This window comes from Anopheles merus, chromosome X, assembly GCF_017562075.2.
Source record: "Anopheles merus strain MAF chromosome X, AmerM5.1, whole genome shotgun sequence".
NCBI classification, from domain to species: Eukaryota; Metazoa; Arthropoda; class Insecta; order Diptera; family Culicidae; genus Anopheles; species Anopheles merus.
In genome coordinates, this window is record NC_054081.1 from 4013999 (window position 1) to 4031284 (window position 17286).

Here is a 17286-nt window from a genome sequence, read left to right on the forward strand (position 1 = left end):
AGCCCAGACGGAACTGTTGGGGAATTAGTAGCCTCGAAAGTTCAAGAATTCTCCCACTCCTTAAAGCATTTTCAAAAGACATCCTGAAGAAGTAATTCTGGATAGTCAACAAATCAAGAACCAAAGCCAACATTTTCCAAAGACATCCTGAAGAAGTTATTCTGGATAGTAGGTACATCTAGAAACTAACCCAGTTGGAACTGTCCAACATTTTCCAAAGACATCATGAAGAAAATATTCTGGATGGTGAACAAATGAAGATCCTAAGCTCAGTTGAAACTGTTGGAGAATTGGTTGCCTCGAAAATCCAAGAATTCTCCCACACCTTAAAGCATCTTCAAAAGACATCCTGAAGAAGTAGTTCTGGATGGTTAAAAAATCAATAACCAACGCCTAGTTGAAAGTGCCCAAAACTTTTCAAAGACATTCCGAAGAAAATATTCTGGATTCTGGAACCTAAGCCCAGTTGGAACTTATGGATAATTTGTAACCGCGAATGTCCAAGAATTCCCACACCCCTGCAAAGCAACTTCAAAAAGCAACAATGAAAAGAAGCAATGACAAACACTGCGTTAACAACCAATACTTATGCGTATCATTTACGTTATCTCTCTCTCTCTCGCTTTCATTGCAGAACTCGTTCCAAAACAGACACGATGAGTGAACAATTCACGCTCGACCACGAGCGGGCCGCCATGGCCACAGAGATGTTTCTGCATTTCTGTGCCGCCACCACAATGAAGCAGATCCGGGGCCTGTACTGGAACATGCTAGACACGATCGGGCTGCGGCCCGGACCGTTGGAAGAATTCTACCCCAAGATGAAGGCGGCCATCCGGGACTGGCGGGCGCAGGCACTGTTCAAGAAGTTTGATGCCCGCGCCGCCCACAAGGTATACTGTAAAGGCCGAGCGGCGAGCAAAACGCGCGTCCTGATCGTCGGTGCCGGCCCGTGCGGTTTGCGCACCGCCATCGATGCCCAGCTTCTCGGTGCCAAAGTGGTAAGTGAAGGCTCGAACACAATTCCGCAGAGTCCTCCTCGGCTAAGCTCCATTTCTCACTCTCTCTCTCTCTCTTCCAGGTGGTGGTGGAAAAGCGCGACAGAATCAGCCGCAACAACGTGCTGCACCTGTGGCCGTTCATCATACACGACCTGAAGGCGCTCGGGGCGAAAAAGTTCTACGGCAAGTTCTGTGCCGGCTCGATCGACCACATCTCGATCCGGCAGCTGCAGTGCATCCTGCTGAAGGTCGCCCTGCTGCTCGGCGTCGAGATGCACGAGGGCGTCTCGTTCGTGAAGGAGATCGAGCCGGGCGACGGGTACGGGTGGCGGGCGTCCGTCTCGCCGGAGGACCACGCGGTGTCGCACTACGAGTTCGACGTGCTGATCGGCGCGGACGGCAAGCGCAACACGCTCGAGGGCTTCCAGCGCAAGGAGTTCCGGGGCAAGCTGGCGATCGCGATCACGGCCAACTTCATCAACAAGCGCACCGAGGCGGAAGCGATGGTGGAGGAGATCAGTGGCGTCGCGTTCATCTTCGACCAGCCGTTCTTCAAGGCGCTGTACGAGAAGACGGGCTGCGATCTGGAGAACATCGTCTACTACAAGGACGACACGCACTACTTCGTGATGACGGCGAAGAAGCACAGCCTGCTGCACCGGGGCGTCATCATCAAGGATCTGAGCGACCCGGCCGAGCTGCTCGCCCCGTCCAACGTGGACAAGCCGAAGCTGTACGAGTATGCGCGCGATGCGGCCAACTTCGCGACCAAGTACCAGATGCCGAACCTCGAGTTTGCGGTCAACCATTACGGTACGCCGGACGTGGCCGTGTTCGACTTTACGTCCATCTTTGCCGCGCACAACTCGTGCAAGGTGACGGTGCGCAAGAACTACCGGCTGCTGTCCTGTCTGGTCGGCGACAGCCTGCTGGAACCGTTCTGGCCGACCGGGTCGGGATGCGCGCGCGGCTTCCTGTCCAGCATGGACGCGGCGTACGCGATCAAGCTGTTCGCGAACCCGAAGAACAGCCTGCTGGCGACGATCGCGCAGCGCGAATCGGTGTACCGGCTGCTCGGGCAGACGACGCCGGAAAATTTGAACCGCGCGTTCGGCGCGTACACGCTCGACCCCTCGACGCGCTACAAAAACCTCAACAAAGCGTCCGTCCAGATCGGGCAGGTCAAGCATCTGCTCGACACGGACGATCCGGCCCTGCTGGAGCAGACGTTCTTCGACACGAACGCGATCGCGTCGGCGGTGTCGCCCGCGACCGAGCTGCCGGCGAAGCGCAAGCGGCGCACGGTCGACGTGGTGCCGCTCGGCGCCACGCTGCTGCGCTGGCTGAAGGCGCAGCTCAAGGACAGCGGGTTCGTGCAGGAGCTGGCCGAGCCGGCCGAGTGCTTCACCAACGGCAAGGTGCTCTGCACGCTCATCCACCGCTACCGGCCCGATCTGGTCAACCTGGAGGAGCTGGCCGACTTCAGCGCGGACGTGTGCAACGAGCACGCGTTCAACATTTTCGAAAACCAGCTGGGTGAGTCGAGTCGGTGGTTTAGTTGAGGAGGAAACTCACCAAACAAACGAACAAGACCTGATGAATCACCGCACTTTTCTCTTCGCAGGCATACCGCGCGTCATGTCCGGCCAGGAATCGGTCACGCTGGCCGGCGTCGAGCCGAAGGTGTGGCTCAACTATCTCGAGCAGGTGTGCGACGTGTTCCGGGGCGAGGTGCCGCACGTCAAGCACATCAAGCTCGACTACGCCGAGTTCAAGCAGAAGCAGGAAACGAACGTGGAGGCCTGGTCGAAGCTGGGCCGCATGGCGGCCGTCCAGCGGATGGCGGCGCTCGCCAGCGGCGTCCACCCGGCCGACAAGGACGGCGAGCTGCTGCACCGCGGAACCAAGGGCGACTGCATCGTGCCGGTCGCGACCGCATCCGGCCCGTACGGCGGTGGGGCTAACGCCGGTGCCGCCGCCGCCGCCGCCCGCCCCAACGCCAAGAACTACTACCACCCGAACGCGGAGGAGGAGCGGTACAAGCGGGGTGTGGGTGGGGTCGCATCGCCGCAGAACGTAACGATGCGGCGCATGCGCAAGCGGCGCAGCAACGAAAAGTCCGGCAATATCGTAAGTATCGAGAGCGTGCGGATATTTCTCATCTCCCTCTGTCTTAGCATTCTCGGGCTGACGCCACCGTTCACGCGGCTGCTCGGGTACGGCCGGCTGTTGCCGCAGCAAGTCTAGCGGGCGCCCCTCGACGCGGGCGAAGCGGGGAGCTTAATATAGGGCGAAGCGGGGGAGAATGATTTAAACTACCGGTGGGGAGTAGGGGGAAAGGAGGGATCCTCTTGTCCGTTCGTTAGGTATCCTGCCTGTCCTGAGGAGTCTGTGCACGCTCCGCTGTGTTTGGTAAAGTGTTTGGTTTTCTCGATTTTTCTTTGTATTATTTTGTTTTTAATGTAACATGTTTTGCCACTCAAACAAGCTTCCGTCGCTTGACCTACTATGCCAACATACTGTGCGCTGTGCGTATTTACAAGATTCTGAAACGATGCGGCGGTGCCTAACGAATCGAACGAGTGCCCTCCCACTAGACTCAAACTCTCTTGCACATAACAGTTTGTTAATATACCAGTCGCATAAGTACCTCACCCCTCCCCCACCCATTCATAACTTTATTCTCCTCTCCCTGCTCATCCTCCCCACGATCTCCCCAGAGCAAACTACTATAACATAACAATTAGCAATTACGTATCGCGAGCGGCTCACACCAGCCCGGTGAGCCTTAACTTTCCCACTTTCCAAGTTTATAAGTTGTACAACCCTTCTGCTCCCCCGCTCCCTAGCTTAGCGCTCTTACCAATCGCTTGTACAGTAACGCCAATAACCAATTTGTATCATTCCGTTCGATAAATTTACACCGCGTACTACTACTACTACTACTACCACTACTATTACATCCCGTGATTTTTGCATGTGTTGTCTGTCGTTGTGTCACCGCCTGTGCTCTGTCCTTAGATAAGCAGTTCCGTTTCGCTACCGATGTGATTAGATTAAAAAGAGGAAGCAGAAGAAAAAAAACAACAAGCAAACAACCTCTTTCTTTCTCTCTCTCGCCCTGGCACCTTCGTAAAGGCCCTTGGGTTGTATCATATCAATTTGGGTTGTCGCTTTGTTTAATATTATGTTTTGTCTGTAAAGAGCTTATCATTATTGCGGTTGGATTCCGGGATTCGTTTCGTGTTTGTTTCTTGTTATATATTTCTTTTTTTTTATACACCTACTCTTGCTGTTCGTTTCGATCGCAGAAACCATCATTTGCATGTATTATATAAATTGTGTATAGTGTAATATTGAAAAAAACAAAGTATCGAAGCTGCTCCAGCAAAAAAAAAAAACAAGGCAAAAATCTCATAATGTATTTTTATAAAAAAGAACAGCAACAACAATAGAAAGTAAACCCCAGCTACAACAAGCCACCATAATTTAACGAACGTTCATTTGCATTAAAAAAATCATTAAACCAACAAAAAAAAAAACCCCGACTGCATCGCAAATAAATCGCAAAAAAAATCATACCCATAAAAGGCTACTAATGTTATTTTTCAGTTGCATTCCGGTATTCTCGCCTCGACCGTACTACATCAACTGTCCCTAAACCCGCCCCCTGTTCCATCCGCTCACCGTATTAGTTGTGTAACCACACATGCACACATCCCCATTCACAGCTCACTGATCCCCATATACCTTTAACATACACTACCACCCACCACCACAATTAACACTAAAACCTACTCGAGTACGAACCGTGCCCACGCTAAGCGTCCCGGTGGTTCAATGGTTAGATGCGCGCACCCGGCTCACGATGGTTTGATCTGGACCGTGGATCGATTCCCCGAATGTGTGTGGTGCCCAACAGTGCAGAAAAAAGTAAGAAGACAACAGCAAAGACACACAACAAACCCCACTCTCTTCCACTACCACCGGCCCCACCTCAACCCTCTCGTCGGTATGTTCGGAGTGCATCATCGGATATTTAAATTTGTAGTCTCCGTTACTCGTCGTCGTCTCGCTCTCTCGTCCTTCGTGTGTGTGTTCGTTTATTTTGCGTGTGTGAGGTGCCCAACCGCAGCGTTCCGTCTTGTTTGGATGCCGCCACGGCCAGGCTTTCCCCATGGCCATGGAGTTCCTTATCCTTTTCCGCTGTTTCTTTTCTTTCTCTCTCTCTCTCTCTTTCTCTCTCTTTCTACACTCTCAACTAAAACACGTGCAAACACATACACATCACGCACAGGAGGAGCGCACCCGCCGTTTGCAGGAGATCGAGGCGAACCGGCAGGACCGCCAGTCGAAGCGGCGCGAGCAGCGGGCCCAGCAAACGCAAAACTTCTACAAGAGCATCCACATGCTGCAGGCGAACACGCTGCTGCGCGAGAGCGACAATGCTGGCGCGTTCGAGGACTACTCGCTCTACCTGTACCGCCAGTCAGCGCCGGTGTTTACGGACCGTGTCCGCGAGCTCGAGCTGAAGCTGCGCTACCCCGTAAGCGTGCCGATCATGATGATGATGATGAATGCTTGTGATTTGTTTTTGTGGTGTTTCCGTTTGTTCTGTGTTTCTGTACCTTCTCGCTGGCCCGCAGAAGCTGACCCACGACACCTTTTTCCTGAAATTTGCTTCCCTGCTGTTCGAGAGTGTGACACTCCACACACTATTGTTTATTGTTGCCTAACTCTCCTCCCTTCTGCTGCGAACTGCTCTGCCGCATTTTCTGTCCACCTAATCCGGCGTCGCATATTAATCTCTCCTGCTGCCGTTCTATTTGTGTTTGTGCATTGTCCCCGTTTGTCTGTGTCTCTGTGTGTGTGTTTTGTCCGAATTTCTGAGTCTGGAGGCACTCCCTAACCCGAATAGCTGCTCGGCGCTGTTCGAGTTGCGTTCGTTTCGCTACTTCCGAACCGCTTGCCAATCACTAACTTCGCTCTACTTACTCTGAACTCTGGTCAAGATGGCCGCCAAGCCAACGCCCAAAGTGAAACTCTACGAGCTCCACATTAACGGCACTCTCTACCAAGGCTGCAAATTGGATTTTCGCACTAACCCGAATGTCTGGCTGTCGTGTATGTGTTTCTTGCGGATCAAAAAGCAAAATTTGTCCATGTTCCATGTGGACCTATTCTTCTCTGAAGTGATCCCCAAATTCTGAGGAGTGCGTTGGTCCTTAGTGGGTCCATCCTGTGGCAAATGTGTCCCCCATTCGGATCCGATCCCGCTCTTCCAGTGTGTAGTTGTGAGCTGCTGATTGTGTAGAATGCTGCCGACGCGTTTGTGCGTTCTTTCATAATTTGCAACTAACCATCCTTTTCTTTTTCCAGACTCCGTTGTTATTATTTCCGTCCACCTTGAACACCTTCCTGCAAGCTGCAATAATAATTAATAATTTTCTATGTTTTTAGCTCAGCTTCCTTCCCCCCCACTTACTCATTTCCTTGCATGTGCATGTGGCTTGACTCCATCTAAAACCAAACCCATTCTTATTCGTTGTGCTCATTATCTCTCGCTAAGTATGTGTATGTGTATGTGTGGTGGTATGAAACGTATCAAACATTAACGGTGCTTTTCTGGTAATGTAGAGAACCATTTTCTTCTTCTAATTAGTAATAGTTGTAACTGTACCTGTACCTACCGGAAATGACGCACACTACTCACACACATCAACACACACATTGACACATCGACGCGCATAATCTGCACATATGTTAATACTTTTCGCGTAGTTTCTTTAGCGAACTTTTCTGAACAAAGCATACAATTACATTACAATGCCCTACCAAATAACAACTAATGACCGAGAACGGACCAGTGTTGGCGAAACGAGCGTGCACTTGCAACGTCACTCACACGCTTCTTTCCTCTTCTTCATCCCCCCCGTTTAAACCCGCCAACTGAAGGACCGTGATCGGGGTCTAGCGGCAGCATATCCGCGCGGGCTGGCCGACGCCAGCGCCGATCAGTTCAGCGATCGCGTCCGCTCGATGGAGCAGCGCATCGACGGCAAGACGGTGCCGGTGGTGGAGAAAAAGCCGAAGGATCTGCTGCGCGCGATCGGCAAGATCGACAGCAGCGACTGGAACGTGAAGGAGATCGAGCGCAAGATCGAGCAGTCGAAGAAGACGACCGACATCGGCAAGAGCCGCGAGCGGGTGCCGAACTGGAACCGGGAGCAGTTCCTGGCGCGCCAGAACCGGCTGATGCAGCCGCAGGACGACGAGAAGTATCGCGAGATCGACAGCTCGCTGAAGGCGATCGACAAGCAGCTGAAAGAGGGCCACAATCTCGACCTGGGCGAGCGGGGCAAGAACAAGGTCGCGCTGATTGCGGGACAGCTGCAGACGTCCAACAAGCCGGGCAAGCAGCAGCAGCAGCAACAGCAGCAGCAGCAGCAACAGTCCGCTCAGCAGGCACCAAAATCGGTAAGTTGTATTCGTCCCCTCTTTCTCTTCACATTCATCAACACCCTCTCCATTTGTTTCCACAGAACCAGAAGGCACTGGTGCTGACCGCGAGCGGTGTGGCGGAAAAGTGTCACTACTGCAAGCAGCGCGTCTACCTGATGGAGAAGATCTCCGCCGAAGGGTTGACGCTGCACCGGTCCTGCCTGAAGTGTCACCACTGCCACACGATCCTGCGCCTCGGCGCGTACGCGTTCGACCGGGACGACCCGGAGGGCCGGTTCTACTGCACGCCCCACTTCAAGCTGCCCGCCAAAACGCTCAAACCGCCGGCGGGCAAAGCGAAGGGACGGGCTGGGGCGGCGGCTGCCGCTGTCGCTCCCGTCATTGGCCGCGTGTACGATGCGAGCGATGCGGGTGGCGGTGGCGGCTTGGTGGTACGGTGCGGCCCGATCGGTACCGCCGGTGGTACTGCCGGCGGGTCCGCGGGCGAGACGGGCGGCGTCGGTGCGTCCACGGTCGACTATCTGGCGCGCAACCGGACGCCCGACAACGACGACTCGGACGGCGACCCGAACATGGAGGTGATCGACGAGAACGAGTGGACGGACCGGAACTTCGGCACCGAGTCGGAGGTGTCCGAGGCCGAGCTGTCCAGCACGGACGAGTCGGACACGGACAGCGAGTCGGACTACGAGGAGACGGCGGACTCGCCGCTCGGCGCCCAGACGCTGCAGCTCGCGTCCGAGTGGATCAGCGACAAGCGCTTCTCGAACCTGGTCGACAGCGACGCCGACTTCTACAGCTACTCGAGCGAAGGTATGTGTGGCTGGGTGTAAACGCTAGTGATGTGCTTTGTGACTTTTTACTAAAAGAACGACTCACAGCTACTCACACCTTTTGAATTCCTTAGTGTCCGCCGGGCTAGTCTTATTTGGTTGCGTAGACGGCTACTCTTTTCCCTTTGTTCATGGAACTTTCACACTATTTTATGCTTGGTTTGTCAATTTGGTCCTTAACGTGGAACCTTTTGAATATTTTTTACAGCAAGGCTCGCAAAGACCAATTTTTTTAATCTACCGAGTAAAGTCTTTATCTATTATCGAGCACATTTTTCATTTTTTTAGATGTATATGCTCATTACAATACAATTGCGGTCGTGAAAACAATAATTTCACTGTTCATACAACTTAAATGGAAAAGAATATCTCACTTATAACCAGCGAGTCACTTATAACGAGTGGCACTCATGACGGAATTGAATCTCTCGAATCCTTTTGTAACTCTTTATGGAATTGAATCTTTCGGCTCCTTTTGCTACTCTTTACGGAATTGAATCTTTCGACTCCTTTTGTAACTCTTTACGGAATTGAATCTTTCGAATCGTTTTGCAACTCTTTATGGAATTGAATTATTCAACTCATTTTGCAACTCTTTAATGAATTGAATCTTTCCAATCCTTTTGCAACTATTCAGAATTGAATCTTTCGACTCCTTTTGAAACTCTCTACTGAATTGAATCTTTCGACTCCTTTTGAAACTCTTTACAGAATTGAATCTTTTGACTCCTTTTGAAACTCTCTACGAAATTGAATTTTTAATTTATTTTTGGAACTGTTTACAGAATTGAATCTTTCGACTCCTTTTGAAACTCTTTACAGAATTGAATCTTTTGACTCCTTTTGAAACTCTCTACGAAATTCAATCTTTCAACTCCTTGCAGAACAACTCTTTACGGAATTCAATCTTTCGAATCCGTTCGCAACTCTTTACGGAATTGAATCTTTCGACTCCTTCCATAACAACTCTCTACGGAATTGAATCTGTCGAATCCTTTTGCAACTCTTGCAACGGAATTGAATCTTTCGAATCCTTTTGCAACTATTCAGAATTGAATCTTTCGACTCCTTTTGAAACTCTCTACTGAATTGAATCTTTCGACACCTTTTGAAACTCTTTGCAGAATTGAATCTTTTGACTCCTTTTGAAACTCTTTACGGAATTGAATCTGTCGAATCCTTTTGCAACTCTTGCAACGGAATTGAATCTTTCGAATCCTTTTGCAACTATTTAGAATTGAATCTTTCGACTCCTTTTGAAACTCTCTACTGAATTGAATCTTTCGACTCCTTTTGAAACTCTTTGCAGAATTGAATCTTTTGACTCCTTTTGAAACTCTCTACGAAATTGAATCTTTCAACTCCTTGCAAAACAACTCTTTACGGAATTGAATCTGTCGAATCCGTTCGCAACTCTTTACGTAATTGAATCTTTCGACTCCTTTCATAACAACTATTTACGGAATTGAATCTTTCGACTTCTTTTGTAACTGTTTATACATAAGAGTTAGGATCGGCGGAGGAGATTGCATGAAAGAGAGTTCAGCAATAATACAAGCAATGCCATAATTTGGCGGCCATCAACGCGTTGGTTGGTGTGCGTGAGAGGGCAACGGATGAAAGGTGATCGCCCGAACAGCGGGAACTTTTTCTTCCACGAACGGCAACGGCAGCGATCGGACGCGCGCGCAATCCGCCTAGTTTTAAGTTATTCGTTAAAATATATTTATATGAAGAAAAATACCGCAACGTCCAGCCCTAGATTGATCAGCAACTCTTTAAGGAATTGAATCTTTCTACTGAACTAGAGAAGACTTAAGAAAAAAACTGTGTTATTAATTCCCTAGCTAGGATTTGTTATACTGAAACGTGTAGTGTACTATAACATTTGTTTTAGAAACCTAACACTAGTGGGCAACTCGTAAAGAGTTGTTCTTTGAATCAGTTTAGAGAATGGCTCAGATAAAAGAATCAACTTTTTTTAACACGAACTAGTTACACTAACGTTCTTTGTTTTCTTTCCTCCTCCCATTCAGATGACGATGCGGACTCCCAGACCGAAGGGGAAGAGCTGGCGCGGGCGCGCGAGATGCGCCGCCAGGAGGTGAAGCTGATGCCACCGCCCACCCTGCCGACCGATACGGAAACGGAGGTAAGCCTGGTCGTGGCTGGCTGGCCACCGCCACCACCACCATATCCGTTGGATTTTCTTTTTCTCTTCCCCTTAACGCGCCCTGCTCCACCTCACGGTTTCCCGCCTGCCCGCCCGCCCGTCCCACTAGCACGCAAATTGTACGGCAGCGCGGGGGAATCGCAATCACTAGCGGACGGTCGGTACTTTGACACTCCTCCCCGCCCTTCCGCTCCCTGTGACTCTGTTGTTTGTGGGGAGTGTTTTCTTTTTCTTCTTTCTTCGTTTAGGATCCAACTGCGTGCGCTTTTTTTTTTGTTTGTTTGTTTGTTTTGCAGGTGTGAAGCGCGCACCAGTGCGGAGTGAGGTTAATGGTGCTGTTCACTGTATTACAATCTGTTTCTTTTTTCCATTTTTTTTCTTCTTCTTCTTCTTCGTTTACCCTGTTTTGTTTTTGGCGGTGCAAAACCGCGCACCTACCATCTGTCTCTTTCTCATGTATTTCAACAACAACCACAACAACAACATCAACAAACAACGAAACGAAATTGTGTGTTCTCTTGTTGCGTTTTGGTTTGTGCGCACAAAAACAAAACAAAATTTATCTCAAACTTCCCAAATCACATGGAAACTTGTTCCTCCCAACACCCCATTGGCGTGTACGTGTGTGTATGTGTGTATGTGTGCATTGTGGTAGAAGTGTCAGGTCGTCACCGTGCAGCAGGCAACCGTGGGCAAGGCTGCCCCAGCCCCGACCGGACCGGTGGAAAGTGCCGAGGATCGTGCCATCAAGGAGCGCATGCTGCAGAAGCTGAGCGTGCGGGAGCAGTGGCTGCACGCGCAGCAGGGTGGTGCCGACCAGGCGCAGCCGCAACAACCGACCGGCCAGCAGACCGGTGCAGCAACCGGTGGTAGCGCGACCGATTCGGCCAAAGTCAAAAGTACCTCCTTTTTCGGCGGCCTCATGAACAGCCTAACCACACTCATCAAACCGAAATCACAAATCTCACCACCAACAGCAAGCACCACCACAACACCATCCCCACCACCACTACAACAACAACAACAGCAGGCGCCATCACCACAGCATTCGCCTCCATTACGCTCGTCATCCGCTTCCATATCGATGCGACAGCCCGTCGCCACTAATACAGCCTCACCGCAGCAGTCGTCACCGCAGCTTGCCCGCCCAGCCCCCGTTGTTCCACCGTCTCCGCGGGCGGTGGTAAAGAGTCAGACCGCCGCAGCGATGCCGCCAGCCTCGCCGACCCCTTCGCACAAGAAGCTGGCCGGCCGCAGGCACAGCAAACCGGACGGCGGGTCGCCCCACAGCCAGCGGTCCACCGGCAACAGCCGCCGGTCGAGCCTGGCCCGGGAGGCGGCGGGCGACCCCGAGCCGGACGAGTTTCTCGCCCAGCTGAAGCAGGAGCAGCTCGAGGCGGAAAAGCGCTCCAAGCGGCAGGAGGCGAAAAAGTTCCAGAGCAACATGCAGTCGATCCGGTCCGCGGTGGACGGCGGCCCGAAGGTGGTCGGCGTCAAGAGCGAGCAGGACGTGGCCAAGTTCTTCGCGGAGAAGCAGAAGGCGCAGCAGCAGCCCCGCAAGCAGCTCCCGAACAAGGACGTTGCCGCGCTGCAGCAGGGCAACGGGCTGGCCCGGTACTTCCCGGGCGGGGCCGGCAAGTCAACCGGCACCACACCGTCGTCCGTCTCGAGCGTGGAAGGATCGCCGGCCCTCGGGCGCAAGAAGCCGAGCGATGTCGATCTGGCCAAATACTTTGGCGCAAAGGCCCCAGCGGGGACGCCACCGTCCTCGTCCGTCGTGTCGCCGGCCATCTCGCGCAAGAGCAGCATCGAATCGCCCGGCCCGGTGCGGAAGCTGGCGCTCGGTGGGGGGGCCGTGCTGCCCCCGAAGCCGCCGGTTGTACCACTGCCGCCCAAGAAGAACATACTCGCCTTCCAGCCGATACGCAAGTCGAAAACGGAGGCGGCCCTACCGGCGTCCCAGCCGAAGGTGGCGAACGGTGCCGCTGTGAAGCCGCCGAAGCCGACCGAATCGCCTGTGGTGCGCCGCAAGGAGGAGCCGGCCGCTGCCCAGAAGCAGCAGGAGCAACCGATCGATCCGGACGAGCAGCTGTTCGAGGCGCTGCTGCAGGACGTAAACGACGAGCTGGTCGACACGTTCGAGGCGATCGTGGAGGAGTCGCGGTCGAACAAATCGAGCCCGAAGCAGACGCGCAAAAACGGCAAAGCGGCCACGGGCCCCACGGCCCGCAAAGATTCGCCCAAGAAGGCGAAGAAACCGGCGAAGGAGTCGAAGCCGGCTGCGCCGCAGCAGACCGTGCCGAAGCTGACCATCAAGCGGCCCGCGTTTAAGATAGCGATGCCGGTGAAGATGCAGGAAACGCTCGAGGAGATCTATCTCGCCAGCCTGTCCAAGCTGGACACGCGCTCGTCCTCGCTGATCGATCTGACCAACCACGGCGCGGAGGAGACGGTGGAGGCAGCGGTGGAAGCGGGCGGCAAGCAGGCAGTAGCAGCAGCAGCAGCAGCAGCGCCCACCGCCCTAGGTAAAGTGGTGGAGGAGGAGCCGCAGGGAGACGGGGAGCGAAGGTCGAGCTCGGGGGGTTCGAGCACCTTTCGTTCCGGCGCCTCCCAGCCCAGCACCGATGTACTTACTTTGCAGCCCTTTCAGGACCCGCAGCAGAAGAAGCGGAAGCCGCAGCAGGAACAGCCGCCGAAAGCGACGCCCGAGAAAGAATCGGTGGTGGCGCTCGCAGCGCAGCCACCACCATCCGCGAAGGCAGCGACGGCGAAGACGAGCGGGACAACATCGCCGGCAGTGAAGCTGGCGCCTGGAGCGGCGAGAGCGGGCGCAGCAGCGCCCAGTCAGAAGGCTGGCAGCCCGGCGAGCTCGGCAGCAGCAGCAGCAGCAGCAGCAGCAGCAACGACAGCAACTCCAGCACCTCCTCCTTCTGGCACGCCGACCGCATCGAGGAAGGTGATTTCTAGCGTGCAGATCTCGCTGAAACCGTCCGCCGAACCGCCCGAACGTCCGAGCCCGAGCAAGCCGGCCGCGCCGAAGTCGGCGTTCGCCGCCGTCTCGAAGGATCCGCTGTCGCAAAAATCCATCTCCATGCTCGAGCTGCACCGTGCGCCGACGGTGGAGGAGAAGCAGCAGAGGGTGCGGCAGGAGGAGACGAAGAGGCAGGTGGTGTGCAATGGGCTTGCGACGCCCCCGACCAAGCGCAAGCAGCAGCAGCAGCAGCAGCAGAGTAAGAAGCAGCAAGAAGTCGCGTCGCCTGAGCAGAAACAACCCGAAAAGAAGGATGGCAATAATCCCACGAAACCAGAGGTGCAGGTGGAGGCGGCGTCGCCACTGCCAGCACAAGCCAACAGTGTCGTTCAGCCGGGCCCGACGCCGCCCCATACCCGCTGCCGTACGCTTTCCTCCGACGAGCAGTGCTTCGAGGAGCTGCGCAAAAAGCACGAAGCCATATTCGCCAACCAGCAGCAGCAGCAGCAGCAGCAGCAGCAGCAGCAGCAGCAACCAATCACCAAAGCACAGCCAGAGCGAGCGCCCGAACCGCCGAAAACGCTGTCGGACGTGCGCAGCGCGCTGCTCACGGTGCAGCCCGCTGCGCCCGAGCCGGACGATCGCATCGATCCGCACTATCGCGAGGGCATCAACCAGCTCGTGATGGAGCTGATGCCGGGAGTCGCCCTCGACGAGGACGTGCCGGTGCCGCGCCAGCGCCAGAAGTCCTCCTTCCACAAGGAGCTGCAGAAGCTGCAGCGGGCCAACTCCGCACTAGTTGCGGCTGGTCCTTCGACCACGATGGAGCCCAAGATGGAGGTGATCCGAACGCCGAGCGTTAAGTCGAGCCAGGCGGAGAAGCGGCAGGGCAGCGAGGAGAAGATGCAAATTCGGCTCGAGCGCTCGACCCAAATCAAGGAGCAGTACGTGAAGAAAGGCAGCGCGGTGCTGCCGTCCTCGGTGGTCAGTGCCGCTGGACAGAGCGCCTCCTCGGCAGCGAAGAGCAAATCCTTCGTCATGCCGAACGTGCCGGCGGACATTGATCGCCATCGGGGCATACTGAGCCGCGATGCGGAGGTGAAGGTGAAGGAGGTTGCTGGCAAGCGGACAGAGGTGGACGAGTTTGAGGATCTGCTGCAGAAGATTGGAGACGATGTGGCGGCGACCGGGGATATTGATCTGGACGAACTTTTGGCAGAGGAGGAGAAGCCGAAACCACCGAAGGCGCCGACAGTGGAGAAGAGGACGGTTGAAAAGAAGGTAGACAACCTGCCGGTAGGTAATAAGCAGGGTCCGACGAAACAGGAACCATCTGGTCCATCTTACAGCAACAGTAAGCGTAGCGTAGAGTCCGCCACCAGCGTCTCCACAGCAGCGAGTAGCTCAGGCTCCACCAAAACCACCGCCAGCCGAGGCATATCGGAGGCCAAGCTCAACGAGACAATCTCCCAGCTCACCGACAAATTGCAGCAATCGCGTGCCAAAGCTGCCAAAGAGCAGGACCACTCGAAGGATGCGTTTGCGGCCCTGTTCAGCGCGACCGACGCCTCCCAGACCGAGCTGGACCTGTTCGAGGAGCTGTGCAAGCGGGAAGAGCCCGAGCCGAAACAGAACCGGTCCGATCTGGTCGACAGCTCGACGCTCGCCAAACCTGCCGCCGGAGGCACCATCATGCCGGACGTGATCAGCTCGACCAAGAAGCCCGAGCCGAAGCCGCTGCAGATCCTCGACCACATGGAATCGCTCAAGAAGACGGCGGCGATGCCGCTGGTGCCACCGCCGCAGACGATCCAGGTCTACACGCTGCACACGAGCGCGGACGGGGAGCAGCCGGTGCAGCCGCAACCGTCCACCCAGGGCATGTCGGGCGACTACGCCCACATCCTCAAAGACATCACGTCCGGGCTGGTCGGTGCGGACTTTGCCGCGCCGGTCGTGTACGAACCGCCGGCACCGGCACGCCGCGACCGCACCGACTTCCAGGCCTACAAGCAGCTGCTGGAGGAGAAGGCATCGCGCGAGGAACCGATACCGGTGCCGCCCTCCGGTCCGCCGGAGTCGCAGCCCCAGCGTCCGCTCCGGCGGCAGAAGAAGATCGACCGCACCGAGACGAGCACCTCGCCCATCCCGACGGCCGCCCGGGCTGCAGGTCGTGCCGCGTTCGACAACTCGCTCTGCATCGATCCGTGGCGGGCGCGCAAATCCGCCAGCATCGAGAACGTTGCGATCGAGCAGGTGTTTGTGAAGCAGAACGATGCGGTCGTGGACACGTTCTTCGTCGTGCCGGACAGCCGGCAGCGCCAGCCGAGCGCCTCGTCCAAGCTGCGGCGCTCCAAGTCGTACGACCGGTTGGCGGTGCCCGGCAGTGGCCAGCGCAGGAGCTCGCTCAAGCAGAAGCAATCGCTGGACGAGCTGCGCGACTTCGGGTACGATGTGGAGCCGTCAGCGCGGTCGCGCCAGCTGGTCGATCCGCGCCTGCGCCACCTCGAGCTCGAGCTCGGCTCGGACGAGGAGCTGGCGAATCTGCGCGACCATCCGGCCCGCCGCTGGCAGACCGATCGGGCGAACAAGTCCCGCAAGAACCGCTCACTCACGGATGTGGCGAGGGGAGCAGGGAAGGAGGGGCGCGCGGTGGAGCCGCCGAAGGTGGACATTGATCGCGAGTCGCCCCGGCCGCGCACGACCGACTTCTCCAAGTGGGAGGCAATACTGGACCGGGGCGTCACGTACTACGAGGGGGGCGCGAAGCCGAAGCCGGACGTGAAGGCGCTGGAGAAGCGCATCGAGGATCTGGAGGTGCGGCGGGCCCGGCCCCTGCGCCGCAAGGCCATCCCGAAGGGCTACGATCCGGACGAGTACGTGCCGCGCATCAATCGGCGCGGGGCGGACCTGTACGACTATCCCGATCCGACGCTGCCGCGTGACTACGACCCGGAGGAGTACATCCCGAGGGCGACCCGTGCGGCCCATGCGGGGGTAGCGTCGCCGCCCGACCAGCCGCTGCCGCGTTCGTACGACCCGGACGAGTACGTCCCGAGAGCGAACCGGCGGGAGGCCGCGTGCTACGAGGTGCCGGTCGCCGTGCAGCGTACGCCGGCCAAGTACTACAAGGAGCCGTACTACCCGGTGGAGGTGGAGATGCCACCGGCGACCTCCCACTACGGCACTACGGTGCCGCTGGGGCGCTCGAAAACGGCCGGCCACGTGCCGACAATCACGTTCAGCTCGAGGGAGCTGCCGCGGGACATCGCCCGCACGCAGTACGCGCGCCGGTACGATGCCGAGGATCGGCACATCGTCGACCGCAGCCATCGGCTGCACGAGAAGACGAACAAGTTCATCCGCACGCAGCTGACGCGCAACGACCCGAACCCGTACATACGCGAGATGCTCGAGAATGACAGCGAGGAGGAGTACTCGCACCACCATCACCATCCGACGGCTAGCGGCGTCGGCGGCGGCTACCATCATCCGCGCTCGGCCGCACTGGGCTACGGGACTGCGGGCTCGTCGTACGGCAACTCGGGCGCGGCCGCCATGAGCCGCATCCAGACGAAGGCCATCACGCAGCCGTCCCGGATGCTGCAGTACGGTGGGCGCAAGGACTATCCGACCACTACTACTGCTTCCGGGTCCGTTGGTGGAGGCGGTCGGTCGGTCGCGTCCAGCAGCTACGACCATCGGCGACGTGGAGCAGGCGATACGTCGCGCACGCGCGACAACTGCAACATTTCGTAAACGCGGAGACGAGTCGAAGACACACCCGATCTGACGCTCTCTGTTTGTGCCATATACCATATGCCTATATTCTACTACTCCTCCTGC

General features: G+C 55.8%; 1 protein-coding gene across 1 annotated transcript in view; it reads left to right on the forward strand.

Annotated features, from left to right (window-relative positions):
- The window catches only part of LOC121589402 (F-actin-monooxygenase Mical), a 65893-nt gene that overhangs the window by 32453 nt on the left and 16154 nt on the right, over window positions 1-17286 (forward strand). Inside the window, exons 4-11 of the mRNA XM_041908323.1 lie at window positions 635-1001; window positions 1082-2537; window positions 2626-3131; window positions 5299-5547; window positions 6957-7478; window positions 7544-8276; window positions 10333-10448; window positions 11125-17195. Of these exons, the coding sequence (XP_041764257.1) occupies window positions 657-1001; window positions 1082-2537; window positions 2626-3131; window positions 5299-5547; window positions 6957-7478; window positions 7544-8276; window positions 10333-10448; window positions 11125-17195 (9998 nt within the window). The 5' untranslated portion in view covers window positions 635-656. The remainder of the gene's footprint in view (window positions 1-634; window positions 1002-1081; window positions 2538-2625; window positions 3132-5298; window positions 5548-6956; window positions 7479-7543; window positions 8277-10332; window positions 10449-11124; window positions 17196-17286) is intronic.